General features: G+C 36.8%; 6 protein-coding genes across 10 annotated transcripts; 3 read left to right on the forward strand and 3 right to left on the reverse strand.

Annotated features, from left to right (window-relative positions):
- Window positions 1-938: 938 nt before the first annotated feature.
- LOC128880655 (plancitoxin-1) lies at window positions 939-4,444 on the reverse strand. 2 transcript variants are annotated; one of them, XM_054130956.1, is made up of 7 exons: window positions 4,311-4,444; window positions 3,489-3,607; window positions 2,781-2,958; window positions 1,834-2,326; window positions 1,668-1,770; window positions 1,463-1,601; window positions 939-1,385 (listed from the first exon to the last, which is right to left on the reverse strand). In XM_054130956.1, exons 2-7 carry the CDS (start codon window positions 3,599-3,601, stop codon window positions 1,278-1,280), a joined length of 1,134 nt encoding a protein of 377 aa, XP_053986931.1. In that variant the 5' UTR covers window positions 3,602-3,607; window positions 4,311-4,444; the 3' UTR covers window positions 939-1,277. The 2 variants fall into 2 exon arrangements, with proteins under 2 accessions (XP_053986931.1, XP_053986932.1); XM_054130957.1 differs by lacking the exon at window positions 4,311-4,444 and adding an exon at window positions 4,242-4,260.
- Window positions 4,445-5,370: 926 nt separating this feature from the next.
- LOC128880858 (protein vav) lies at window positions 5,371-9,567 on the forward strand. 2 transcript variants are annotated; one of them, XM_054131362.1, is made up of 9 exons: window positions 5,371-5,665; window positions 5,840-6,352; window positions 6,426-6,494; window positions 6,694-6,820; window positions 7,535-7,897; window positions 7,973-8,293; window positions 8,365-8,769; window positions 8,842-9,113; window positions 9,201-9,567. In XM_054131362.1, exons 2-9 carry the CDS (start codon window positions 5,949-5,951, stop codon window positions 9,556-9,558), a joined length of 2,319 nt encoding a protein of 772 aa, XP_053987337.1. In that variant the 5' UTR covers window positions 5,371-5,665; window positions 5,840-5,948; the 3' UTR covers window positions 9,559-9,567. The 2 variants fall into 2 exon arrangements, with proteins under 2 accessions (XP_053987337.1, XP_053987336.1); XM_054131361.1 differs by lacking the exon at window positions 6,694-6,820 and adding an exon at window positions 7,155-7,344.
- LOC128880859 (torsin-1A-like) lies at window positions 9,550-11,762 on the reverse strand. Of its 2 annotated transcripts, XM_054131363.1 has the most exons (4): window positions 11,668-11,762; window positions 11,346-11,601; window positions 10,998-11,263; window positions 9,550-10,936 (listed from the first exon to the last, which is right to left on the reverse strand). In XM_054131363.1, the coding sequence occupies exons 2-4, from the start codon at window positions 11,530-11,532 to the stop codon at window positions 10,307-10,309; spliced, it is 1,083 nt and encodes a 360-aa protein (XP_053987338.1). In that variant the 5' UTR covers window positions 11,533-11,601; window positions 11,668-11,762; the 3' UTR covers window positions 9,550-10,306. The 2 variants fall into 2 exon arrangements, with proteins under 2 accessions (XP_053987338.1, XP_053987339.1); XM_054131364.1 differs by having other exon boundaries at window positions 9,550-10,909; window positions 11,346-11,710.
- A 1,016-nt stretch (window positions 11,763-12,778) lies between these two features.
- On the forward strand, window positions 12,779-15,611 carry LOC128880860 (uncharacterized). Of its 2 annotated transcripts, none has more exons than XM_054131366.1 (7): window positions 12,779-13,097; window positions 13,213-13,341; window positions 13,431-13,483; window positions 13,923-14,076; window positions 14,191-14,319; window positions 14,409-14,461; window positions 15,084-15,611. In XM_054131366.1, the coding sequence occupies exons 1-7, from the start codon at window positions 12,954-12,956 to the stop codon at window positions 15,103-15,105; spliced, it is 684 nt and encodes a 227-aa protein (XP_053987341.1). In that variant the 5' UTR covers window positions 12,779-12,953; the 3' UTR covers window positions 15,106-15,611. The 2 variants fall into 2 exon arrangements, with proteins under 2 accessions (XP_053987341.1, XP_053987340.1); XM_054131365.1 differs by having other exon boundaries at window positions 12,781-13,097; window positions 15,122-15,611.
- A 1,284-nt stretch (window positions 15,612-16,895) lies between these two features.
- Window positions 16,896-27,198, forward strand: LOC128881325 (b(0,+)-type amino acid transporter 1-like). The gene is made up of 6 exons (XM_054132266.1): window positions 16,896-17,307; window positions 24,568-24,918; window positions 25,145-25,896; window positions 26,068-26,281; window positions 26,372-26,677; window positions 26,757-27,198. Exons 1-6 carry the CDS (start codon window positions 17,283-17,285, stop codon window positions 26,819-26,821), a joined length of 1,713 nt encoding a protein of 570 aa, XP_053988241.1. The 5' UTR covers window positions 16,896-17,282; the 3' UTR covers window positions 26,822-27,198.
- LOC128881336 (uncharacterized protein C1orf131 homolog) lies at window positions 26,977-27,883 on the reverse strand. Its single transcript, XM_054132280.1, has 2 exons — window positions 27,741-27,883; window positions 26,977-27,625 (listed from the first exon to the last, which is right to left on the reverse strand). The coding sequence occupies exon 2, from the start codon at window positions 27,614-27,616 to the stop codon at window positions 27,119-27,121; it is 498 nt and encodes a 165-aa protein (XP_053988255.1). The 5' UTR covers window positions 27,617-27,625; window positions 27,741-27,883; the 3' UTR covers window positions 26,977-27,118.
- Between the last annotated feature and the right edge of the window lie 70 nt (window positions 27,884-27,953).

The following is a 27,953-nucleotide window of genomic DNA, read 5'->3' on the forward strand; positions in this document are numbered from 1 at the left end:
CGAAACGCTTGTAATAATACTAAGTAATTGCAGCTGATAATCGATATCTCCGCTGCGCAGTATTTAGATAACTTTTTTTCCTTTACCAGATGAAAATCTTCGAAACAAACTCTATCAAAGAGACGGAGAAGCACGAAAGGGCGATGAAGAGCACGGCGAAGTTCAGTCGATTTCTAGAAATTTTCATTAAAGAGCAAATCGTTCCTCTCTGCTTCCGCTTACTAAACCTTGGCTGCTTCCTCTTTTTTTTCTTTCATTAACGGCACGTCGAGCTACTCTGCAATTTCCTTGGGTAGACAATAAGCACCGCCGAGAAAAAGGAAGACGAAACGGGAACTCGGCGCAGGAGGAGCCACTACTGCCTTTCATAAAATCCAATTTAAGAACTGCTTCTGATCCCCGTCGTCCGTCCTTATTCCACGGTAATAAAGAACCACCGAAGACCTCTTCTTTATACACTCGCAAGTAAACTGGATTTAATACGACGGTTATTACTTTGTGTACCCGCGCACCAATGTTGCAGAAGCTCGCGATGCATATCAACGAAAAATATCCGCCCGGTACAGATACCGTAAGAATACGAGCAAAACGACGGAAAATTCGCGGCAACGTGCCCCCTCATACATTCCGTACCATCGTTACCGACAAATATGTAGAAACGTGTAAGCGACGAACCGCGCGCGATATTCGAGCGCTCGTACAACTTCAGAATTGGTGTCGACGCTTTCGATAAATACGCGTTTCACACCTCATTCTTCCGCGTTACAGGCATATTGTAGAGCTAAATTAGTGCTCAGGCACAATGCCAAACGTGCATCTAGATAATATTTACGCCGTGCTATCGTCCCTCGCAATTTACCAAAAACAATGAGCGAGGTCGCTCGATGATATGCGGGATCACGGGAGGAATATTATTAACACGATTTTTACTATTTGAATAGACCGAAATTGTAGCAAATTTATTATAGAAGGATATTACTAGAGGAGCTAAAGGAGAAACAAAAGGAGAACAAATTATTAGCTAGAGACCAAAGGAGAACTTAAACGTTACGAAATAGTGTACGTTTTCTATGAAAATGAAATAATGATCAACGTTGATTTATAGTATAATAGTTCAGTTTTGCTCCTGATTGTACATTCAACGGTAATCGTCTAACTTGTTTTAGCTATCGCTAGTGTGTTGTACTCCTCTTGTGTCCAGTACTCTTTCTATGCACAACTCCGCGTAAACGTATCGAGATTCGTTGTATCTCCAACTAAAAGAGAAAATGTCACGTTTACGTTGTGGAGCAAGGCTCCACGTCGTTTATAACACTGCGATAATCGTTCCACACTTGGTTCTGTTTGAAACACATGGCTCCGCCGCCTCGGGAATACTGCGTGTCCTAAAAGAAGAAAATACCTCATATTCCATGAAATGTTTAATACCGCGATATCACGAAACGGAAGCGAGCGTATTTACGGCTCTGTTAATATCGGCCACGCAAACCCAATGAGCGGCTGCTTTCTTGGTGACTGTTATGGCCCATTTGGAGTGATCGCGGCTGCTCGTGAAATCAATATTGGCCGCCTCGAACCGAAGGCTCTTTACGTTGTAAATTCTATAAAATCAACGGTGTTAATAGAAAAGAAAAATGTTGGATGCTGAATTAGGCGATCGACGTTACTTTCTACGGCTGCAGGTGGACGGAAGTTTCCCACGTCCGTTCAACCACGACTGCACGTACAGATTCGTCTGCAACTGCGGCGCGACGAAATCGGCGTACAAATCTAAATGAATAAATATTATGCAAAATGATAATGCGAGTTGCGATTGCAATTTATTTTGATTACCTTTCTGCCACTTGCTACCCTTGGCGAACGAAGTGAACTCGACCGATCCCAAGGTTCTTATCGAAGCTTTGCTGTTGTAGGGGGGTGATTTAACGCGTTTCTGATTGGTAGCGTTCCTCAACAGTGGATACTCGTTGCCTAGAGTATCGGGAATATTTTTAGCGTACACTACTATCTCATTGTACATCAACTGTTCGCCGAGAGTGTTGAATTGATCACTGCCGATGGAGACACACAGAAAACTCTGTCCAAAGAGCGTTCCACTGTCTGGATAATTATACCTGCCAGCGATAGTTATGTTTTCCCTGATCGTAGGACGAGTTACCTCGCCGACTGTTGGAACTGGAGGGAAACTCGGCACGCTATGAATTAACCAAAACCCCTGGTCGCTGTTAACCATCGCTACGCCCTTCGCGTGGCCATATTTAAACACCGTCGGTGCATCTGGAGGATTGTCGTTGTACAAACTCCACATACTTTTGGCTTCGATTTTCTATACGATAAAACACAATTCAGAATTCAAATTGAACGTTAATTAAGAATGGTCCAGAAAGAAACAGTTACTTTTCCTGGTTACCGAATAAAAGGGACAGATACGTTTCTGTTAATTTTAATTTCGTTACTATTTATTGTATTTCCAGTTATGATACCGGATTAATATTCACAATTATTGAAATAGAGAAATTATTTGGCCGAATTTGATAACGCAGAAGAAGTAATTGTTTATTCCTGACCGTCCTTAATTTTGAGAATTTCCAGCTAACTATACTAATTATATAGTAAACAAACAATTATCATAGTAATGTCCAACTAATCCCCGGTAGCCTATAGCTTTCATTATAACGATACACTTATTGCCAAGCGATTCTTCCAGTTGTCAAAGCAATGCAAGTATTGAATAACTGTAATAAAATCAGTGTTAATAAAAACAATTGGGGTGTGCTTACGTCATCGTAGAGTGGCGCTAACGTGACTCCAAGGATGGAATTATTTGAACCGATGGACTTGGTAGACAACGACCAACCGCTCTCTACAGTTGCGTTTGTTATATAGAGATAAGCATAGCCTTCTCTAATCAGAGGATTGCTACTGGTTGAAGTTTTCGGTAACTTGTACGCCACGTACCTAAAACAACATTGACATTAGCATGGTAGCTCTTCGCGAGGCATGATCTTACGAGAGCAAGACACGAACTACGGTCCTCGTTTTGTATTTTCTTTTTTAAGTTGTTCTGGGTGTCCTTCCATACACCCAGGACCGTGATAAATCGGAGGCAAAAGGTTCCCTTGATCGCCACGTTACGAAGGTCATGTGAAAGTAACAAAAATTATATTAACAACTCTACCAACTACTTGTAAAATAATGTTATTTTTTTAATAGACGATTGTGTAATACTATTTCTAAACTAGATCTGTCATTCGAACAAATTATTACAAAACTCTGATTAAAATTAGCGGATTCCCCTTGTTAGTGAAACAAGGAGTTGATGTTCTGATCGAAACTGCTGAAAGGCAATTACGTAATTTCTAAAGGTAAACGCAATCATTCACGCGCCACTAATGCTTCTCAAATAGACCCAAAAAATAGCCCGAGGGTCTAGCGAAAGTACGATGTACTCGAAGGTTATTGTAAGGTACGAGTTTACAAGCACTTACCAATCAACGGGTGCATTGTTTTCGTCTTTACATTGTAGCTTGTCGTTGGATTTGCCGCTTACATCGTTACACACGATTAGCCACGCGATCGCGTAAAACAGAATACTCGCCATTGTTTACTAGAATTAGAGAAAGCAAATATTCATCGTATCTCTTCATCTGTACAAACCGTTTACGATCAAATGTGTCGTTAACGAAGGCTTTCATGAAACAAGGGAATGCTAATGTAGTCTTTTGTGCGTTTCCTAATTGTACGATAAGTTAGACGTTCCTTGAAAGCATTATTCATCAAATGAAATCACGCTGAGATTTTAAAATACCACAATGACAGTCACGATTGAATTACAAGTGCACCATTAAACTTTAGAAATCTTGGCTATCACTTTGCCTTCGTTGAAAATTGTCGTTGATTTTTTTTTAATTAAATTCGAAGAGAAATTCGCTTCACCTGTGACCAGTCTTTAAACGTTAAAATATTTTACATCTGAAGTAGACAGAATTCACGTTCGGATGAAAAATTTCGAATAAAAAATAAACAAATGAACTTATTTAAATAACTGTTCGATGGATTAAACATTGTAAATGAATTACTCCGTAGAGTTTTTATTCGTCGCTTGTTATTCGAATGAAATTCTGTCCATTTCCGATTCGCGCTTGCTAAATGGGACTCTACATATGTGTGTACACGTGCTTTATAATTTCAATTACTTCGTAATTCGACATTCATACACTCGATAAATAATACGAACATACACACGTATCGGTCAACTATTTACACCGCACAATCTCTAAATGTTCACTCGAAGTTGACTGATTACGTACCGAAATTTATCACGATTAAAACATGACACGAGTCGACAGCTCTTCAAGTAATGATATTACTGGTATTGCAGTCGGGCCGTTACATGGTCACTGACAGTCACTGCAGAATGAAGCAAGACCCGTAAACGAAGCGTGCCATTACGTCACGCAACTTTAACTATCCTATTGGCTGCCCGATTATTCAGCGTTCCCTTCAGAATACGCTCTTCGTATTTCTAATAGTAATTAAAGATCTTTGAATTTCCAATTCGTTTCACGCTTTGTAACTATGTTTATGTAAACAAATTGACACCAGAGAATGGAGGTATACAAATTTTCAATATAATTTAAATGGGGATATCGTTATTTCGTTTGATTAGTGCGCACCTCAACAATAATAATTGTCGCAATTGTTTTGTGATTACTTATACATCGCTTTCCTCGAATTTTCTTTTGGAAATGTAACTTCTTACACGACATCGGACCGATTTAACATTTGCGTTAAATTTCCACGCAGTATGAGGTAGGTATATTTGAATACATGAATGTTATATTTTCCAGATGTAGAGTAACTAATTTAATTACTCTTTATCCAACTTTCAGTTACTAACAGGTATTCTGAAATAGCGTTCGAACGATCCTTCGTCGCGAGTAATAGCGAGCTAATGGCTGCGAGCTTGTAACGAGAACGCAATGGTGAAATTTTATTAATTCGTCCCAGATATTTGAAAGATGATACAAGGGACTTGCGATACAATGATTTTGTCATCACAAGTCTATTATATTATTTTCAGAATACCTTTTAGTAACTTGAAGTTGGATGATGAGTAATTAAATTCGGATTAAGAGAATAACACTTGTTTTCCTCTTAATGGAATCTGGAATTACAATATACATTTTTGACGTTCACAAATGAGCGTAAGAGTAATCATAATTTGTCCTTAATGCATTTAAAGGAGAACGCTATTTTCGAATTGGCGAGTGTAACGCGCATTTGAAGAGACGAACAGCCCCATCTGTGCTGTAACGTGGAAAACAAGGGTTGCACCGAAATTTATGATATGATCGACTGCAGTGAAGTAGCAATATGGCGGTCGTGAGCTACTGTGGGCCGAACGTCATAATATTACAATGAGAAAAGGAGGCATATTGTGTAAAGGGCTAGCGTACTAAAGTTTTAGCTCGACGAAATGCTTTCTTAGCAATGACACTGCCAACAGAGCATTTTAAGCGGCGTTACGGATTTCGTTGAGATACCTCTGGCAACCGACACGGAACGCAATAATGAGTTCTTCTGTTGCAGAACTTATTACAGAATATTCTTAACGCTGACAGAAGAACGAAGAAATAACTCTCAAATCCTGCGGCGAATGGAGGTATGCGTTTCAAAGTTCTGTTTCTAATAATCATATCTCTTATATTGATATAATTCTGATAGTTTTATCAATTAATGCTGCATTTCTAGATATGGTCTCCCTTTATTTTTATTATTTGTTAACAGTGCAGTTATATGAATTGTTATCTTTAATAATGTTTGTACGTTTTTATAGTTATTGAGTGTAAGGAAGCATACCTAACATCTTTATGGCCTAATGTCTTACAAGTTAAAGGAACCTTTATCTTGAACATTTAATATTTTGCTCACTAAATAATAGAAAAATGAGCAGAATAGAAAGCAGTTTGGATAATGGTTGGCACGAATGTGCCAAGTGGTTAACCAGATGTGGAGCTTTAAGAGCGGATCATAAAGCAAATTGGCCAAAAGCAACAGCAGTTGATTTAGCATATACATTACGTGACGGTGTATTGCTATGCAATCTTTTAAATACAGTGGATCCTGGTTGCATAGATATGAAAGATGTAAATCAAAAACCGCAAATGGCACAATTTTTGTGTTTACGAAACATAAAAGTATTTTTATTGGCATGCTCAACTATTTTTGGCCTGTCAGATTCTGACCTCTTCGAACCCTCCATGTTGTTCGATTTATCAAATTTTCATCGTGTATTGTGTACTTTATCTATTCTTTCAAACTGTTCTCGTTTAAGACGCAAGGGAATTCCGTAAGTAATTTATTATCATATATTTGCTTAACTGCAGATTATATCGTTTTAATCTTAGAAATTTTTATTACAGTGGATTTTCTATAGGTCATGGTAGATCGCAAGAAGATATTTACAAGGGCTTACAAAGTGCTGGTGCAGGGTGAGCATTTTAATTTTCACGAAGTTTTAAGTATTCTAAATATATTAAGCATTGCAGCAAATTATAATAGTTATACAACAATTAGACTTACTTAAAAATAAACATTTTATACAATTTTTATATAAATTAATGAACAAAAACAGATATCATTGTTTTTTGCTCAATATAACTTTATAATAACTTCTATCAATGGGTTTAGCCCCACGACAGGAGTGGTGGCATTTACCATGAAACCTAAGGGTATGGATGTAGATGAATCCCAAGTATATCAAGAATTACTTTGCTTCTCGAGTAATTCTCAACACGACTGGCCTTCCACGGAGAAGGTATCTGTCGTTTGCAATTTAAAAGTTTAAAATATTTTGTGAGAAAAGTACCAAACATCACTGTATTTCACTATTGGAAAGCGTTCTTTAATGTTACACAAAATATAAATAACATATGTTCACAACCACTTATTGCAAAGTTAACTGTAATTCGGTACAGTGATACTGGCACTATTTTAAAGTTATACTGTATTTGCTCCAAAGTTTTATGTGCAAAGTTATGTTCACTCTTAATAACAAAAACTACCGTCGCTATAAATAGTTTAAGTTCGCCAGAAATTTTATTTTTTTCGTGCATGAATAGTGCATGGCTGTTCATATTTTTATGCTAAAGCCGTGAGGATGAAGGTCGCCGCAGAAGGTTTAGAAGGCGGGAAGGGAATGAGGCAGGTGGAGGAGGGGACAACGAAGATCCAGTTGGGGAGGAAGATGGCTACGGAGCATTTTGCAGTCATGCTCAAAGCGAAGAAATCTACCAGGACCTTTGTAGTCTACACTTGCCACCTCCTCCATCTGTTGCACAGGTCGTTACATTTTTGTGTTTCTTGTTATATCTACCTTAATGGTATTTTATAATCACATTTATCTCGACAGTACTTTAAAATTGTAAGTTCTAAAGCTAATAATTGGTCTTGTTTCGCTTCATAGTATTTTGCATTCTACATCGTATATCACAAGCGGATTATTGTAATTAATTTAGTTCCTGTAAAACAGGATGGTGCAATCTCTGGTGGAGAGAAAAGGGACTATGTGATCCAAGAACTTGTCGAAACAGAACGGAATTATTCTGACGTCCTTAACAGTTTGCTCAGACACTTTGCTAGACCTCTTTCATCATTACTACGGCCTGAAGATTCAGCACGCATATTTTTTGGCATAAAGGAACTCGCAGAAATTCATGCCGGTTTTCATAGCCAACTTCGAAAGGCAAGAACCGGCGCAGCTTTAGCGCAAGTTTTCCTCGATTGGCGAGAAAAGTTCCTGATTTATGGCGATTATTGCGCAAATCTTACACTTGCACAAAACACGTTACAAGAAGCTTGTGCGCGAAATGAATTAGTTAATCAAGAAGTTATTGTACGTTTTACAGCATCCATTTTTAATCTATTATTTTGTTTGAACCAATAAACTTCACGGGAATATTAATTATAGCGATGCCAACAAGAAGCTAATAATGGTAAATTCAAGTTACGGGACATACTATCTGTTCCAATGCAAAGAGTATTGAAGTATCACTTATTGTTGGATAAACTAGTAGAAGAAACTCCTTGTGAGTGGCAAGAAGATAGACGTCAGCTTGGCCAAGCTAGAGAGGTTATGGTTGATATAGCTCAATATATTAATGAAGTGAAACGTGACTCCGACACCTTAGACATTATAAAGGATATTCAGGCGTCAATAATTGATTGGGATGTTCCTGAGGATGCACAGTTAAAAGACTTTGGGCGACTACTTAGAGATGGAGAGCTCAAGGTATTGTTATTTTAATACAGGAAACATTGTTTTAACTAGTGAATTAATGCAATCTGACAATTACATTTCAGGTAAAAGCTCACGGTGACCAACGAATAAAGGCGCGTTATGCATTTGTTTTCGAGCAAGTAGTATTAATTTGTAAAGCGTGTAGAGGAGAACAGTACTGTTACCGTGAAACTTTACGGCTAGATGATTATAGACTGGAAGATCTTACAGCAAGACGTATACTTGGCAAAGATTCTCGATGGACCTACCAATGGATGCTTGTCCATAAACAAGAATATACAGCATATACTTTATCTGCAAGAACGGAAGAACAAAAACAAATGTGGATCAAGGCATTACAAGATGCAATGGATAATGTTAATCCCGCTGCATGTCGCAACACAAACCATAAGTTTAAAGTCACTACATTTGATAATCCGCTTAGTTGTCAGCGATGCGGCAAATTTCTAAAGGGTCGCATATTTCAGGTAAAAGGTCTTCGATAAGCGTGCAATAAATATTATAATACAAACTTACTACTAAATTATTCATTTGTACAGGGATATCGGTGTGAAGTCTGCCGCGTTGCTGTGCACAAACAGTGCATTGCACATTCCGGTCGGTGTACTCCGGCACCACCCCCACCTTCACCTCCGCCACCTCTACCATGTGAACGTGCTCTTTCAGTGAAATTATGGTTTGTAGGAGAAATGGGTCGAGATACAGCTTCTAATAAATTAGAACCCCGCGAAGATGGCACATACATGCTGCGAGTGCGACCCGCAGGACAACCGCGTTTACAACATGAAACTAATTACGCTCTTAGTATCAAGTAAGAATTTCGTATAACCTATGTTTTTATTAAAATACTTCTTCAAATGTTTATCTTAAAAAACATAAATGTCAATTACTCTTATAGGGCTGACGGAGCAGTAAAACATATAAGAGTATTTAAACGCGACGTCGATGGAGCTGATTTATTTTATCTCAGTGAATCTCGGTTCTTTAAAAGCGTAGTTGAACTCGTCGAATATTATGAACGGGCTTCATTGGCAGAAAATTTTGAAAAATTAGATCAACGTTTGTTATGGCCATATAGACGTGTATTAGCTAAGGCACTGTTCGATTTTCGTGGAGGAGAACGCAATCAACTAAGCTTACGACGAGGCTGTAGAGTCGTAGTGCTGAGTAAGGAAGGTGATGCCAAAGGATGGTGGAAAGGAAAAATAGGAGATCAAGTAGGATTTTTTCCGAAAGAATACGTCGAGGAAGAGTAAATATAAATTATATTTATAATACTTCCTCGATGTGGTAGCACGACGATCGAGAATATTCTTACACATTAATCACATCATCGTGCAATCATAATACTATATTAAAACGCCCTTCAGTGGAGAACAGAAGAAAAATAATTATATAACACATTTTTACATTGTATAAAATATAGATAAATTAATTTTCATACATCTGCATCATTATAAAAATACAAATTATTTTGTTGTTCTCTTTACTTGAGGTTGTGCAGTATCACAATCATATAAATAGGAAGTACATATGCGTGTATGTGAACCGACATATAAAAATGAATATATTTAGCGACTTGTATAGGCAAAAGAATTATAATTATTTTTCGGTACGATACGGCGATATCAATAATTTAAAAAAGATGTAATTCATAAAGATCAGAGTTGTCTATCCTAGTATATTCAAATCATGTAGAAAAAACTATGATGCCAAATGTTTATACTTGTAGACAACTTCTTTCTTTATGACTATATTTTAAAGTCAATTGCCAAGCCTCAATTGTATATATTGTAATTCTGTACTGTTAACGATAAAAATTTTAACTATTTCCTAAATATACATACACAAATATATAAATATCGCTACACGCATTATTGTAACAAATTAATTGTACTATTTTTTTAACTGTTACACATATTTTCTGATTGTGCCAATGAAAATAATCAATAAAATTTAGACCTTATTAAAACGTTAACATAACGGTGTATTATTTATTTAACCCTATAATTCTTTATTTAATAACTTCTTCCTTCTAGCATATATAATAGAAGCTACTTTCTGCTCTAGTCTTTTACAGCCAGCTGTTGCATAAAGGTTATGCGGTGGAGGTCCAAAAACAACATAAGACATAACTTCTTCTATCATATCATTGGTAGGAGTACTATCCCTCTTTAAAAAAGCTTTTCTTAAACACATTTTCACATGTGCTTCTTCAAGTGGTAAGAAAGGTACATAATGATCTATGAGACTAGTGTCTATTGCCTCACTGCGATAAAGGCCACCTTTTTCATTGAATGCTCCAACACTTATTAGATTTTCAAAATCTTGGAGTTTAGTTCCATGTCTATGCTTGCCTTCTGCCCAAAGTGTAAGTAAACGTTGTGTGATTTTTGAACTGCCAGTATTAGACAAAAATATGTAAATGGCTTTCCTAGTATTTACTGTAGCACCCATTAATCTCCAAGATTTGAACCATGTAGTATAATCCAAAAATGGTACAAGCACATTTAATAAACCTTCTGGCATTTTATCAACTTCATCAAATACAAATATTGATCTTTCACATTTTATTAAACTATCCATAATAGTTTTACGTAATTCCTCCTGTATGATACAAAGTAACACAACACACTAAAATAATTTATATTAAAAGGTATTTAAAATGTGTCTTGTAATTATACTAAACATGTACCTTGTAGTGTTCTATATCTCTTTCCAAAGGAAAATCATTACGACCATTGAAAAAATGATAAAATTTACTATGATCACCTTTTTTGTAAAAGGAGGTGGCAATCATTTGAGCTACATAAGTTTTACCAGTCCCTGGAGGACCATGAAAGCTCATAGCTAAAGCTTTTGGAGGATTAGATGAACCTAGATGGCCACGTAAGGCATTTACAACTATATGATGAGCAATTTCTTGCCCATAAAGTTCTGTATTAAGAATGTCATCTAACACTACCAAATAAATGTATACATATAAATAATGTAATTAATTATGTACGTTTGTTATTACATTTTTTCTAGTTGATATACTTACTATTTATATCAGGAGATACATATTCATCATTACAACATTCTGCAAATTTACAGGGTATATACTCTACTACATTATAAAGTTTAGAATATATAGTCGATGGTATTCCTGTCCAAGAAAATGCACATTTTACACAAACTGTTAAAAAAGTGGCAAAAATCCACATCGACAAAAAACCGGCAAAATTCATTTTCTCTTATTGTTTGATTGGCACAAAAAGAACCGCATTTGATCACACCTAGACATTAATTGCTAAAACCTAAAATAAATTATTGAAAATTCTATATCACAGAACCAATTCATGGAAAAAAATTCAATTACATACTTATACGGTTATGGCAACCTGTATATAAGTACCAATAATCAAAATACGGGCCAACAAACAAATTGGAATCGCCATCTAGAGGTGAAGGACGAACTAATTTTTCAAAGGGGTATATATGTGTGTGTGGTATCTCATTTTCCTTATAATTAACTTGAAATAAAGTTAAATAATAACAGTATTAAATAATAAAATAGTTAACGCATATGTGCTTATGTCAAATTTATTATTTTTAAAAATATATTATTTAATACTAGTTTTAATACCAGTGGCGCCATCGGTGGGAAACCGCCCAAGTTTGTAGTGGAAATAGTTCCCAATGTTTTTGTAGGATGGCGCCACTAATACCTTTAGTCAAATAATATTTATTATTGCTAAGTTTATATGTCAAACATTCATATTGTATGTAAAAATATTTGAAGATATTGCGAATAAAAAATAAGGTACCACGTAATGTGACTATTTTTTATCAATTTATGTACACATATTAGCATGAAGCTATAATATGAAATAACATTTCATAAACAACATTAATTTATTCAATTCTTTAATTTTTTTATTTAAAAAAAAAAGACTCAGCAATAAAAATCCTTATTGTTGGAAACATACATTCAATACTTATATCAAATATATGGGAACAAAATATATTGGTGAGCTCACCCGAGATGCATACATGTAAATCCAGACTCCTTATTGGTCCCCATTCCAGACAAATAATTCCTACCTTTCGATTCAAAATATAAAGAAATTATCATAAATATACATAAATAAAACTAATTCAAACATGTAATATGTATATTTTTAAATACATATTTCGCCATATTTACGTGAACTGAATATGCATTGAGTAACTACTGGTTTATTCATTATGGAATATTAAAACCTTTGTGATTACATAATTAAAGATTAAAGTACTATAATTTTTCTACTTTATTACATTCGTTACATGTTATAAAGATTACTGGCTACATTTAGTTAATCCAAATATTATCATTTTAGAAACCGTATCAACGAAGAATCATAGACATACGTACATTAAGATTCGCATGTTCTACTAACCAGTTCGCTAAATTCAGTGCTCTAGCATGCTCTAGCTGCAGATCAGATAACGATAATCTATTGAACAAAGTTTGTTGCATGATTAGTACCTTTCCACCTAAGGTGGTGTGATGCTTGTTTAAACATCAGACGATCGTCTATACTTAATACTTTGTTTACCTCTTTTAGTGGTATCTATATAATATTCGAATACATTTTAAAACTTATTATTTCATTCAAGAAATAAAAATATGGCGTCTGGGGATACTGCTGTTGCTGAATCCACTTCTACAAAATTGTACACGAAGAATGAAGTGAAAACACACACGGACAGCAGTGATGTGTGGATTATTATTAATAATAGCGTTTACGACTTAACTTCATTTTTGAATAAGGTTCATATCGTCATTATTTTATAACTGTGACATTTTCAATGTTAGTCTGTTTTTGGCTAAATGTGTTTTCAATAAAACTTGCATAAAAATGGTCGTTTTTCTATTCGAATTTAAGCATCCAGGTGGAGAAGAAGTTCTTTTGGAACACGCTGGCCGTGATGGCACAGAAGCTTTTGAAGATATCGGACACTCTAGCGATGCGAGAGAAATGATGGTCTCATATAAGATCGGAGAACTTGTAGAAGTGAATGTCAAATTTAATATTTATGCTCTGTACATCTACAAAAAAAAAGTTAGCTTTTTCACAATACGAAAATTATTTCTTTATTCTAGGCAGAAAGAGCTACTGGAACTGCAAGTGGATTGTCCAAAGATGACAATTCCAGGTAAATTGATCCTTTTAAAATTGTTTGTTGTGATTAATATTCTTATCTATGTACAGGTTGGCTCAAATTATTGATTGAAATCCATTGCAAGATTAGATAAAGATTATTGGCTATGTTTAGTTAATCCAAAAGTTACCATTTCAGAAATCTTATCAACGAAGAACATTGCGTACCAACAAAGAATCATCAAAATGTGCACCTTAAGATTTGCATCTTCTACTAACCAATTCGCTAAATTCAGTCTGTAACTTTAGCTGCAGATGAGATAATGATAATCTATTGAACAAAGTTTGTTGCATGATTAGTACCTTTCCACCTAAGGTGGTTTGATGCTTGTTTAAACATCAGATAATTGTCTATACTTAATACTTTGCTTAGCTCTTTTAGTGGTATCTATATACTATTCATATGCAGTTTAAAACTTATTGTTTCATTCAAGAACTAAAAATATGGCGTCTGGGGATGCTGCTGTTGCTGAATCCACTTCTACAAAATTGTACACGAGGAATGAAGTTAAAACACACACGGACAGCAGTGATGTGTGGATTATTATTAATAATAGCGTTTACGACTTAACTTCATTTATGAATAAGGTTCATATCGTCATTATTTTATAACTGTGATATTTTCTATGTTAGTCTGTTTTGGCCAAATGTTTTTTTAATGAAACTTGCATAAAAATGGTCGTTTTTCTATTCGAATTTAAGCATCCAGGCGGAGAAGAAGTTCTTTTGGAACATGCTGGCCGTGATGGCACAGAAGCTTTTGAAGATATCGGACACTCTAGTGATGCAAGAGAAATGATGGTCCCATATAAGATTGGAGAACTTGTAGAAGTATATGTCAAATTTAATATTCATGCTCTGTACATATTCAAAAGAAAAGTTAGCTTTTTCACAATACGAAAATTATTTCGTCATTTTAGGCAGAAAGAACGAATGGAACTGCAAGTGGAATGTCCGAAGATGACAATTCCAGGTAAATTGTTTCTTTTAAAATTGTCTTTTGTGATTAACATTCTTATGTGTGTACAGGTTGGAACATTGTTAAAATATAGCAAAAAGTATTCGAGACAGAAATAACTTGTTTTTATGAAGAACATAATGTGATGACGAATTCCTGGTTTTGATTTGAAGGGAGAAACATTTCAAGGTTCTTGAGGCTCTTGTTAATAGACCTTAAAATGTTCTTGACGTGTGGTATTTCCAACTGGAACCAAGAAGATATCATTACAGTATGTCCTTCATGAAATCCCTTAAACATTCTTTTTTAATCTTAAAAATAGATGAGTTATCCAAGTGATCTGTCTTAGATGTTTCCACCTGGTATATCATTGATAAATATAGACATTATAAATAATGTTAATACCCTATCTATGTATGTATTATATCCGTTATCTCATAACTTTTCCGTGTTACTATTTATTGGATAGCACAATTGAAAATTGAAGTTTCAATTGTTACAGGAACGTGCTTAATGCTATATGCTTATGTGTTTTGTATTTATATGTATCTGCAGGATATACCATATTTGTAAGTTAAGTTTGTGCTATCCAGACTCGTAACATTATTAAAATTTAATACATATAATATGTAAATAGTCGGTGCTGCATCGTGATGTGATGATTGGCAATTGCAGTGGTTCTTGGAGGTCGTGGCTGATTCCTATTGCACTTGGGGTTCTGGCGACGCTTGTCTACCGTTATTTTATCAAAGCACATTAAATCATTCCTAATTACTATTTTGTAATTTGTATTGTACATAAATAATTGTTATAAATAATTAATGGGCGGATATTACAAATATGCACATTATTACAATTTTTTTACAACATGAAATTGCACATACAAACTGGCCTAACATAAAGCCAACAAAAGAAGAAAGTTCATTGAAACTAAAAGACATACGTACATTCAGTTTCACATATATATGGAATACTAATATGAAATGACATTTAAAGTTGGTTAATATCCTTAAATTTTAATAATAAATGAACATACACTGCAAAGGCAGTAAGTCTAGCTTCTTCAATGTATCGCGAATAATTGCATTTTACAGATCAAATTTATTAAACGTTTATTGTAAATTTATGTGTATAATGAAAATAAACTACTTTTTGTTATGTTTTATGCGTTGCATATAACAATTTATCAAACCTACTCTTTATATGGAGCAAAAATTGTTTTTACCTGTACCTTTATTCTTAAAAATACTATTCCTTCTTATCCAAGTACCAGTGTTCTAATTGTTACGTTTTTTCAATGCAAATGTTCATACTCAAGGTTATTTGATAGTTATACCATGATAGGTTATTGAATTCATTTCGAATTAAAAAAAATTAATTACCAACAATTCGTTCATATTGTCAGAATTAGATTAATATTTTCCGAGTATAGACAATAGATGTCGCATCATGTACATAGCGTAGAAGATAAAGTACATTCCTGACATCTAACTATTACCAACAGTAGTTCATTTTCATACGATGTAAGTACTACGCTTTCATCGAAATTTATGATATATGTCTTACGTACTTGTACAAAAAGATCCAAATAGTTTCTACGTTAAATATTTCTTTCTATAATCTTTGATCAAATAAAACAATTCATCGAATAAACTATATTTATATGTATAGGAGTTACAGGACGATAAATGCAATTACGTGATCTATGTTGAAAAAACGCGCTAGCAGTTGTGTCACTTAACATGTCAATAGCTGTGAACAAACTTGTGTAGTAACAGACTGCAACACTTTTAAATTGACATGCAAGAGGATAATAAATTTCTATGGATCTCGTATCTTTTGAGACAATAGTAAATAATCAAAGACTTACAGATTCCGCTATTCCACTTGCAACTATACATGACTCGTATCAGTCATTGATTTCGTTGATGACGTTGTCATCGCTGTAAAATTTAAAAGAACATCGACGCGAGGATCGACGTCCCATTCATCACCTTTCCATAAAAATTATCGATCAAACGTGAAAAATATTCAAACTACCCTTCGACGATTGATATCCGAAAATCCATTAGTCTGTTCCACGTGATGCATTAGATTTACTCGTTTAATTCAATTACGCGCAAAGGGAAGAGGGGAAGATCTCTTTTTGATGTTTGAGGTCTTATCAACATTCATTTTGGATTCGATCTAATGGAGGATTAACCAAGAGTTAAAGAGCTGCTAATCTTCATTTCCGATTAAGGAATAACAAACAGTTAAAAGATTAGATTAAGAGGTGAATTCATAGGTGTTCGGTAAAACTCGAAAGACAGAAAAACGATATCGAGCGAGTTCGGGCGCCGACGCTGGGACGCTCTTGCGTTTATCCTTTCTTCCCTCTCGCTCTCGCAATTTCCCCTACCCGACCTCGTTCCTGCTCGCCGTTCGGCGGGTATGTCTCCCTTTGTCGAACGCCTAGTTCATCGTCAGAGCTGGATCGGTGCATATCGTGTTGCAATATTATAACCTCGCACGACTCTGCTAATACGACGCATACGGGGAGTCGCGGTAGGGTAGCTCAATAACAAAATACTCGATTTCGAAGACGGAAGACGTACATTGCAGCGGGGTGTTACCGTCCGAATAATCCAGTCAGAAAAGAAGGGCGCACGGAACGGTCGCCCATCGAATTGCGAACGAGAGAGACTCGCGAGCGAATTTAGCGCGAGAAGAGAGTCAGACGGCGAGCAGAAGACAGCTGTAGTCTGGCAAAGGCAGTGGTTGCACCGAAAAGTCGGCGTGGTGTCATGAGAGGCGGTCTCACAGTCCGCCCTTCTTATCGGTCCCTCTTAGAGTCATGCATGTCGCGCCCTTCAAACGAGGTGAGCGATGCTTTTCCTTCACCATCGCCCGACCGTCTTTTTATCATTTTGCCGCGCGCAATTATCAACAGCGGTTTCGACGCTAGAGGCACTTGTTCGTAATTGGAAAGATTCGCGCGCTTTTTAACCACACCGAGTCGCTTCCATTCATGAATGCGACACCCATTCTTAGGACAAGGCCCTCTCGTCGAAGACTGTTGAGCTGTACGAAACGATGCGCCAAGCGCGCGCTACTCTTAACCCGGGCGTGAAAAAGTTTCGTGTCGAGCAGAACCATTTAAATCGTTGAATAAACACGAACGCCTAATATCTCGCGTGACAAAGAAAATGGAGTTTGTTTATCGTTAACTTGGCAAACGTACACGACGGGAACCGGTTGATACAATGGCATTAATCGTTTCGCGTAAATCAGATGAGAAGTATTACGAAATTTTCGCGGAAAAGACACAATTCATCCGGGCGAACAAAACCTGTTGGTGCACACGCTCGTGCCCGAGTTATGGAACGAGAAAGCACGTGCGTGCCAAGATGCATTGTGCTTCTAGTTAGCACAGTCGTCGGGCTAATTATGCATAAACGTTTTCGTCTTCTTCAGTGAGATTTTTTTACGGAAAGTTCATCAAACGCGTGCGATATTTTTTCTCGCGCGACGGTGTTTGGTGGTTCCTCGAAAACGCTGGGATACGAATAAAGTAAATACAATGAGTTCCGGAGTTAAGCTCGTAGGTACGCGGTTGTGATCTCACTTATGTTCACATATTTTGCATGTATGTATGTTTTCAGATATCGAATAAAGTTTTCCTTCCATAAGATAGTACATATGGATTTTCAAAGCTTTAATTAATTTTTGAGATCGTTGGTTAAATGTATCATAGGAGAAAAGAGAGATCAATTCTAAACATTAAAACTACCGAGGTCAACGCATACTATACACACAACTATATCTTTGTAACTAATTTGTTAATCAATTGTTAATGATTGAGTGACTTTAGAAGGAAGTTCGAAGTACATAGGTCAAATGAACCAGCTTGGTAGTTTTAGCGTTGAACGAGTACTCAAAGAAAATACTTTGATCTTAATGATAACATGAATTGCGTTTAACGATTGACGCATAATGTTTACACGTGCACAGTTTGATCTTGGCAAATTCGGTTGTTTACAGCCGCTCGTAATTGACACGGATACCTATATAGAGGATTCAACGAACCAATCCGAAGCCAAATTGGTAACGGTGGGATCGAGACGAAACGAAAACGCTTATTATATTAAAATGTAGCGAAAAATGCTCGTTACGCAATGCAAGAGAGCACGTCTCTCGAAATCCACGAGCAGTTGCGTCATACCGCGAAACGGAAAGCTCGAGTTCGCAGGGTGCACGGAATCCTTAAGATACTCCAAGAATATCTTCGTTTCCTATTCGATTCCCTCCGTGGAGTGGTAATGCCAAACGAATTAACCGAAGTCAAGAGCACATTCGTTCGTATTCTTTTAATCTTTATGCTCGCTGTTACTTCAACTTCACCAAATTCTACCAAAAGATCATCATTTTTCACTAGCAAACAAGCTATTATTTGTTCACGTCAAACACTTTGTTTTAGTCATTTCAGGAACCTATAAAATAAATTTTGGTAAATATTTCTTCCAAGCAAAAAATTATAATTGGAATTAACAAGACATTTAACATTTTTAAATTATGATGATATTTATATGTAAGTTGTATGGTTACTTACATATTTTTTTGCATGTTATTGCTGGAATAACATTATAGAACTTGTAATAATTACAATAAAACAAGATAAAAAATTTGATGAAAATTACCTGAGACATACAATACACGGAAGTAAATGCCCAGACTTCGGATAATTACATTGCAAACGGTAATCGTGTTTCGATAGATCATGCTTCCTTCTTATGCCTTCGTCTCATTGATCTGTAAAAAAGATTGAACAAAATTAAAGTCAAATTTATACAAGGGATAAAGTAATTTTTAGATACTTTAGACATTCGTGCTCCAAAATGTCGATCCGCAAGGAATTCAGAAATTGTTCATCTTATGGTTGCCCTCAAAGTTAGAATTTCTGCGAATAGGAATAGTTCCTTGTAGACGAACGACCATTATGGATACAAGTTCGATGGCGATCGACCACTCTTCCCACGTTCGAGTTCGCGAGTTTATTTTTAACATTTCACAATAGATACGTGCCGTACGAAGTGGCCACAAATAGACGATCGAGTTCTCAACGAACAACTCTACAAGGAGAAACGACGATAAGCGGTCCGACGACGTGTTACCATTTAAGCCAATTATGCCTTTTACACGCAAACCAATACGAGCGTTATTCTTCTCAATGGTGTCCCGTTATTATTATATCTAGGTCGATCGTCTCCAAAAGACCGTCAGTTTTATCGCAAGGAAATCTATTATTACACCGCGTCTTCGCAAAAAATCTGAACTTATAACGTGAAAGCTTCCTAGCGACTCTTGGCGGATTTACCATGGAATTTCATTTAAAACTTTGAGTATATAAATATAAACAAAATAATAAATATAAACAAAAAAAAAGTTTGAATATATAAATTATTATAACTCAGAATTGAGCACCTAACAAATAGCCAACTAATATCCCATTACGAAGAGAATAAATAGGAGTACAAACATATTTTTATACTAATAACAATTGTTTTTCATAAAAGTTTTCTATAGATAAGTTTAGATCCGCCGTTAGTGCGCGGAACATCGTTTCGATCTCAATTATTTAATGCACGACGAAAACCTGTCTGCTTCGAGTTATAAGGCAATAAGCGAGTACCCATGATCGATAGAATGAAAATCATCGACCATTGTTAGTCAGCTGTAAATCTGCTATACATGGCTAATCATACGGCCTGGCGTGGGAAGCAAATTGAAGGTTCCCCAGCTGTATTTACGTAACAGTAAAAGCTTCCAAGTATCATAGCTCTGATCAGAGGAATGCGACGCATGATTTTCGACACCGATAAATGGATCAATAGTAATTCACGCGACTGGCCAAGTGGTTCAGACCGTGAACCTACGGTTCGCGGAGTAGGTCACAGCGAACCACGTGTCTTCGAATGCATACAACTCGAGACAACTGTTGGTCGCGACCGAGACAGCCAACCTTACGCTTTTAACCCTTTGCAGACCAATTTTGTCTCATTCCAAATAGGTTGGTCCGACCTACTTCTCGAATTTAAAACAATATCGAGGCACTTTGACTTGTTGGAATGATTTAGGATCGATCAAACACAACGTCGGACTGCAAAGGGCTGAAAGGAATTCAATTAAAATTCTATATTTACTTATATATATATAAAAGCATTACCATTTCTGGATCATAAGAAATGAGTATGCAAAACACACGTCGAAACATGATCCAAGGAGTCAAAGGATAAAATGTAGTAGATATTTGAAAATATAATAAACAGTTCTGAAAATAATCTCTACATAGTCTATACGTATATATACATTTAGATATATTCTATATCTACTCTTCGTCTCCTTGGTTCATCCTTCAAAGAGAGTCCTGCGTACTTATTTCTTATAATCCAGGAATGGTAATCCTGATACAATACAAAGAACTCTTTGTAGCGTTGACCTCGCGAGTTTGAATTCTATATAGCCACGGATGTTGCGTACCGCGCATTTGTATCGCAACGGTCGCAGAGAAGTTGTACAAATTAAATTCTCGTATCAAACGGAACGAGACTCGGTCAAACGAATTCAACAGTTTCTAGGCACAATTTAATGCTTATTTTATGACCGACTCGACCTTCGTCACGGACACAGTCAGTCGAGACGACGAACGAGGATCGGTTTCTTTCGTACGATCAATTAAACGCAATTGGATCAACGCGATACTTCGCCACAACGGGGCTCCGGGGTTCTGGTTTGTTGAGCGTTCAAGTGAGTCATTTTCACAAACGAAGAATTTGGAATATAAACATGCCTAATTCCAGAGATAGAAAATATTTTATTTAGTTAATAAATAACGACGTATGACAATTTATTCGTGAGCTTTTCGAATAAGTAAACTTCAATAGTTTATTGCGAATTTAATATGGTATATTTTTATAATTAATACATTAATTTTGTTACTACGTAAGATTTCAAGCAGACCAGAATCCCGGTCTAACACGTAATTGTAGGAACGGTTCTACGATTCGTTCGTTAGTCACGTACCAACGATAACAGGAATTGTTTTCAACGTTTCTTGGTCGTAAATAGGAGATTAACTGAAATAAAATACTGGACTTAAATATAATTTACAAGCGCGAATAACAGGCTACTTATCGAAAGGGACGCGACTAAGCCTACGTGACACGATCGAAGATAAAGTAGCCATTGATAGACACTGTTCATTAAACTCTGCATACGTCAGTATTAGCTGGATATCGTGTTACCAGTTCGAAGAAATTTGCAACTTAATTCGTGGCTCTTCGTCGCGCGAAGAGCAACCGTGTCTGGTGGCAATCACCTTTTATCAAGCGACATCTTTGTTACTTGAATCGTTTAAAACAATTTCCCCTTGCCCCGAGCAATTACATCGCTCGACGATAGAACAAAATATTGGTCGCGATTGCTCTTAAACAAGACCGAATTACATTCCGCGTACACTCGACACGCTTGTCTCGTTAAAAACGACGCAATAACATCATACTTCCTGGCGTGAATTACGAAAACCTTCCTTATTCTCTTCTTTCTTTTCTTAACTTCGCAGAAATATTTTATGTAACAGCTCGTAAAATAGTTTCGAGAATGTTCATTATGTCTTGGTTGTATACATAAATCATCTCAAAGTCCACGGACGTTGGAGTTGTCTTTGGGGTTGCATCATACTGTAAACGAAAAACCAAAGTCATACAGCAGAGATAGTTAAAATTTGACTGGAATAATAGACGATTAGAAATACTGTGTAGCGATTTATTCTAATCGTTTATTCAATTGAAAATATAATTTTAATTCTATTATTCAAATTCTATTATTCTTTATTCCATCTCGATAAGAATTTTTCAACAGAAAATAACAGAAAGTTTAGCCGCAAATCGTGAAAGACTTCCGTTGCACGAATGTAATTCCTTTACATTCGCTCTATTTATAAATTCACATGATATTAATATGATAACTTTGGTTCGTGTAACCAGAGACTTCCACAACCATTATACCGATATTTTCCAGTTATCATCTGACAAACTCTTACAGAAATACAGGTATGAAAGCATCGGTATATCATTATTTGCCGTTTTTATTATTGGTCTGGGCAGCGTGTACGTACGTTACAATGCAACAATGAAATACGACGCAATTCGTCCGTGGTCTTTGCGGGTAGTAAAATGTTGAAATGTCGCTACCACAACTCAATTCAAATTTTATTTGTGGTAACGTTAACTAAAATAACGAAATGAATGATTAAAATTTAAATTATAAACATTTTTAACCTTTCACGAGAAAAATGGATATATTACTCCTTATTGCCCATCTTTGGTGTACAGTATACGTGGCAAATATTGTGTCATTGCAGCGACGCGAATCAGTTGCCGCGGTCAGCAATTTTTGTAAAGACCTTCTCATTATAAAATCGTTTAATACGTTCTCTGATTCGAAAAATTGCTAACGATGGTATTAAAAATTGATTCGTTTGTAGATTTCCTAACCGGTTTACAGGTTTCGTTTATCTGTTCTAAAACTACGCAAAACTATGTGAAGATTGTGATAAAAAGTCTAGAAAATACTGAACAACCAAGTCATCCGTACCGTATCGTATAACAAGTTAAACGTTTGAAACAAATCCTGTGCATATTTTTGTCGTGTAAAAAAAAAGTCATGCACCGAAGCGGGGACAGCAAACGATATTTTGAGGTGGACAGTATTTAAAATGTCATACGATGGAAAACCATAGCCGCGTCGAGAAAATCGATAGTCCTTTATCAGAAGGTCACCTTGAATAAGAAACCACGCTCAGCACGCCTGGCGTATTACGAGTGTTCAATCGCTTCAAGACTGAATCCGTTTTGAAAGAATGCAACGTGCTCGTATTGCACACTATACATATAAGCATAAGCACTTACTGCGTTCGTTATAGACGTACGATTCTAGAAAGATTTAATGCTTTCGTATGCGCTTATCGACGTTTGCTCTATTTGCGGCAACGATTTTTTGCGCGCATTACATTTTCATTATCGATAACAATGATTTTTTTCGTGATCAGGTAATATCGAACCGATTATGGTAAACTACATAGAAAGTGTTAGGCAAATACATATTCACTAGTATAGGTTTGACATTGTAACAGAATCTTGTACAAATGTCGCCCAGCCATTTTTACAATACTCCCAATTGAACGTTATCGTTAACTTATGGGCGTAGTGGACGAAGAATTCGAAAAATTGGCATAGATTCAAGAAAAGAATCAACAAATATTTAACAAAAGACTAGTCGTATGTTGGCGTTAATTGTTTGAGAAAATTACTCTCAAGAGTTGCAGTGTCAAGATACATCGGTTAATCGGTATCGCATGCGGTGCGTTCTGCTCTATTGTGCGACGAAGCACGTAAAGAAGGCATAACGATGTCGGTCACGAGAAATCTTTTGGCATCCGGCCACGCGAACTATTACGGTAGCAGCAACGTCCAAAAGATAATAATATACGTCACGTGGGGACATAAACACAAATTCAGAGATTTCCCACTTTTCAGCTACTCTCGACGACTCCTTCGGAGTCATGCTTCGTTAGTCTTTCGTCAGTCGTCAGAAGGAAACTGCGCGAGACGGTCGCGTGTTTTAAACCGCATACGTTTTTCAAGTAACGCAGTGTTTTTGTCAAGCTTCTTTAGTTCACGGCATATTTTAGAGAAACAAACCTGGCACAGTTTTTCATCGGGAATGATTATCGTAATTATTTAGAAAACTATATCAAATAGAAATTTATAGACCTGTTGCTAAAAATTCGCGGTGCAGTGTAGCCGACGGTTAATCGTGTATCGCGTAATATTTCTGCAAAGTTTGTCGAGGGAATCGCACAGAATTTGTGCACGATATTTTTTTATGAAAACATGTTGTAATTCTGTCTAGAAGTTCGACCATTTATTATTTAGTAGATTATTAACTAATTCGTAGACGTATAAATACCACGAAACGATTTCTAGTAGACCTTCAATTCGATTATGTTTTGAATGGTAGTTGATACGACAGCTAGAAAGAAAAAGGTGGAAAATTAAAAGTATGAAATGGAATTGTTACAGCTACCGTGGGACATGATCCACAGACGAGCAACGGTAATCAGCCGCAGCAACAGTTGCAACCCGGTGGTTGGATTGGAGTTCCCGAGACGACGCTGGTGTCGCGATCGGCTAGGAGCAACGGAAACAGCAACGGCTGGAACCCTGTTGTTACGACGCCGTTTCAGCATCAACAACAGCTACACGAACGGAAACAAAAAGAAACTAAATCTGGGGACCTGGGAGATGATGAAGACGGGGGTGGAGGGGGTGGAGGGCTGGAGGGGGCGGACCCAGAGGAGAACAACTCTGTTCACCTCAAGAGACGGGTGGGACTCGTCAGTGGGGTGGCTCTAATCGTTGGTACCATGATAGGTAATGATTGATAAACGTTCTTTACGAGTTCTTCATAATTGTTTACAATAGCGACAAGCTCGTAATTGAGTAATAGCACGAATTCTCTTTCACGGGTGAGGTTTTTATGAACGCGAGCATCGGATTGCCTATTGCTAGGAGCACATGAGGTTGTCTCTAATGTAAACAATGACCAATTTCTTTTTACAATTTGAGCGTGTAAGATTTGGTTACGTTTGCGGCGCAGGTTCCGGGATATTCGTTTCGCCGTCAGGGCTTTTAGTTCGAACTGGCAGTATCGGAATCAGCTTCCTCGTATGGACGGCCTGCGGCTTGTTGAGTCTGTGCGGCGCGTTGGCATACGCCGAGCTGGGTACGATGAACACGAGCAGCGGTGCTGAATATGCGTACTTCATGGACGCGTTCGGCGCACCGCCTGCATTCCTCTTCTCATGGGTCTCCACTTTGGTCTTGAAGCCGTCTCAGATGGCTATCATATGCCTCTCGTTCGCGCAATACGCGGTAGAAGCGTTCGCAGCCGACTGCGATCCACCCGAGGAAGTCGTCAAGATCGTAGCGCTTCTGGCAATCATACTTATACTGCTGGTGAATTGTTACAGCGTTAATCTGGCCACGGGTGTGCAGAATGCGTTCACTGCGGCCAAATTGATCGCCATACTCGTTGTAATCGCCGGCGGTTCTTACAAGCTAATACAGGGTAACACACAGCATCTCAAAGGCGCTTTCAACCCAATGGATGGCAGCTCCACCGTAAATATTGGAAGGCTGGCCACAGCTTTCTACACCGGTTTATGGGCGTACGACGGTTGGAACAACCTGAATTACGTCACGGAAGAAATCAAAGACCCCTCGAAAAATCTGCCGCGTTCCATTATGATCGGTATACCCCTCGTCACACTTTGTTACGCGTTGATAAACGTCTCTTACTTAGCTGTGATGTCGCCGTCGGAGATGATAGAAAGCGAAGCCGTCGCAGTGGTAAGAGAATCTGCAATTTCATTGTCGTTTCGATTAGAAACCAAGAATTAGAGCGAGACACTCGTATCCTCCCAATTTTTCAGAGCTAAGATCGGTAGAATATCTTGAAAAAAAGCATACAAATTAAAATCGATTCAACGGGGAGAGTCATCCTTCTATAATGTTTTGCAGACTTTTGGAAATCGGATTCTTGGCGTTATGGCGTGGCTCATGCCGCTCTCGGTAGCAATCAGCACGTTCGGTTCCGCAAATGGTACTCTCTTTGCAGCAGGTAGACTATGCTTCGCTGCATCCCGAGAGGGTCATTTACTCGACTGTCTCAGTTACGTGCACGTGCGACGATTCACCCCCGCACCAGGACTCATCTTCCACTCACTCGTTGCAGGTACCGTTCACACGCCTATTCTACGTAAGACAAAATATACATTAGTATACATGTACTAATTATTTAATAAAATACGTTCAAATCGATCAGGAACGATGGTATTATCGGGAAACATAGATTCCTTGATCGACTTTTTTTCATTTACCGCTTGGATCTTTTACGGTGGAGCAATGCTCGCTTTGTTGGTGATGCGAAGAACCAGACCAAATCATCCACGACCATACAAATGTCCGCTGGTGATACCTGTGCTCGTACTTGGAATTTCTGCGTACCTGATTGTAGCGCCAATCATTGATAAGCCTCAAATCGAGTACTTGTACGCGACCGGGTTCATATTTGCAGGCATGCTTGTCTACCTCCCGTTCGTTAAATACGGATATGTGCCCAAATTTATGGGTAAGTGTAAATTTAGTTAAAAGATATCGTCGCGTACATGTACCAACTAATTGCCAAACATTACTTTCCCAATTTGCAGAAGGAGTAAATGCCTTTCTTCAGATGTTACTCGAGGTAGCACCGACGGCTGCGGCCTTTGACTGACCTTGATTGAATCCAAGAAATGGTTCTTTTAATGCCAAATCATTCCATAGCGGCATAGTGAACCATATGTGAATATCTATTTTAAATATGCATAGACAAACATGTGTATCCTATTATTAAAGCTCTCAAAGCTGGCCCAAATGAATTCACAAACATAAAAATATTATTTTATTACTCGTTATTCTTCATATATAACATACAATATATGGAACATGTTATTGTTAGACATAATTAATTAATGTTGTACAGATTGCAATGAAGCAACTAAAAATATTTTAAACACTTATGGTTAAAATTTCAACTTTTTTTTTTACTCAGTGTTTTCTTATTCACTTTTCCATAAACCTCTAATATACCATCAGATTTTTTCTTACGAGTCTTTGTAGTTTTATGTTTTACCATACTTCCTTTAAGTCCTGAAGCATGTTCTTTTTTCTTGTTCATTTCCTTTTCCCTCATTTTTGTATTCTTTAATTCTTTATAATTTATGTTCCGGTTTTTAGGAGGTTTTGCTCCTAAATTTATGATAAGCTCAATTTTTGCTTTGTTTGCTTCTGATTTTTCTAAACCAGACATACCAAATTTCATAACTTCATATCTAACACGTTTCATTTCTAGTTCTTGTTTTTTCTTTCGATCTATGTATGTATCTTCCTTAGTTCCTTTTCCCATGTCTTCTTGAAGGCAAACATTTTTCTTCATCTTCTTTTTTGGACCTACGTAATTAACTGATATAAATTCTTTTGGAGCACCTTTTTTCATCTTTGACACACGCGTCGCAATGAAATCTTCCATTGTATTATGCTAAAAAATAATAAACTTTGATTAAGAACACAATTTATTGAGGTTAGATAATAAAATCTTTAAGTTTGCGAAGCAAACTTGGTAGTAATTGTCCAAATACTGAACAAAAATATACCTTCGAAGTGATATGATATATTGAATAATATCAAATCATTAATTAGACATAGATATCTGTATAAAATGATGCCGCTTGAGAAAAAAGTATCCAACAGTTATCATAAAACATCGAACATCAAAATCAAAGTTCTCTAAGGTTCTCGTGTGGTGCATTTCCAAATGTCTTGAGGTCACTTGCGGTTGAATCACTAGATGACGCTGTATAGATTAT

The sequence above is a fragment of the Hylaeus volcanicus genome, chromosome 8, assembly GCF_026283585.1.
Source record: "Hylaeus volcanicus isolate JK05 chromosome 8, UHH_iyHylVolc1.0_haploid, whole genome shotgun sequence".
NCBI lineage: Eukaryota > Metazoa > Arthropoda > Insecta > Hymenoptera > Colletidae > Hylaeus > Hylaeus volcanicus.

What these genes read in the sequence shown, in the direction of transcription:
- LOC128880655 (XM_054130956.1), bottom strand. Translation starts at nt 3,601, where the DNA reads ATGGCGAGTATTCTGTTTTACGCGATCGCGTGGCTAATCGTGTGTAAC. An exon ending in TAGCGCCACTCTACGATGAC is followed by an intron (nt 2,327 to 2,780) that starts GTAAGCACACCC and finishes TTTATCGTATAG; the next exon opens with AAAATCGAAGCCAAAAGTAT. An exon ending in GGGTAGCAAGTGGCAGAAAG is followed by an intron (nt 1,771 to 1,833) that starts GTAATCAAAATA and finishes TTATTCATTTAG; the next exon opens with ATTTGTACGCCGATTTCGTC.
- LOC128880858 (XM_054131361.1), top strand. Translation starts at nt 5,949, where the DNA reads ATGAGCAGAATAGAAAGCAGTTTGGATAATGGTTGGCACGAATGTGCC. An exon ending in CTCCTCCATCTGTTGCACAG is followed by an intron (nt 7,345 to 7,534) that starts GTCGTTACATTT and finishes CCTGTAAAACAG; the next exon opens with GATGGTGCAATCTCTGGTGG. An exon ending in AATTACGCTCTTAGTATCAA is followed by an intron (nt 9,114 to 9,200) that starts GTAAGAATTTCG and finishes TTACTCTTATAG; the next exon opens with GGCTGACGGAGCAGTAAAAC.
- LOC128880859 (XM_054131363.1), bottom strand. Translation starts at nt 11,532, where the DNA reads ATGAATTTTGCCGGTTTTTTGTCGATGTGGATTTTTGCCACTTTTTTA. An exon ending in TGTATCTCCTGATATAAATA is followed by an intron (nt 11,264 to 11,345) that starts GTAAGTATATCA and finishes TTTATTTGGTAG; the next exon opens with TGTTAGATGACATTCTTAAT. An exon ending in GAGATATAGAACACTACAAG is followed by an intron (nt 10,937 to 10,997) that starts GTACATGTTTAG and finishes AAATTATTTTAG; the next exon opens with TGTGTTGTGTTACTTTGTAT.
- LOC128880860 (XM_054131365.1), top strand. Translation starts at nt 12,954, where the DNA reads ATGGCGTCTGGGGATACTGCTGTTGCTGAATCCACTTCTACAAAATTG. An exon ending in AGATCGGAGAACTTGTAGAA is followed by an intron (nt 13,342 to 13,430) that starts GTGAATGTCAAA and finishes TCTTTATTCTAG; the next exon opens with GCAGAAAGAGCTACTGGAAC. An exon ending in TCCAAAGATGACAATTCCAG is followed by an intron (nt 13,484 to 13,922) that starts GTAAATTGATCC and finishes GTTTCATTCAAG; the next exon opens with AACTAAAAATATGGCGTCTG.
- LOC128881325 (XM_054132266.1), top strand. Translation starts at nt 17,283, where the DNA reads ATGCATGTCGCGCCCTTCAAACGAG. An exon ending in CTTCCACTCACTCGTTGCAG is followed by an intron (nt 26,282 to 26,371) that starts GTACCGTTCACA and finishes CAAATCGATCAG; the next exon opens with GAACGATGGTATTATCGGGA. An exon ending in ATATGTGCCCAAATTTATGG is followed by an intron (nt 26,678 to 26,756) that starts GTAAGTGTAAAT and finishes CCCAATTTGCAG; the next exon opens with AAGGAGTAAATGCCTTTCTT.
- LOC128881336 (XM_054132280.1), bottom strand. Translation starts at nt 27,616, where the DNA reads ATGGAAGATTTCATTGCGACGCGTGTGTCAAAGATGAAAAAAGGTGCT.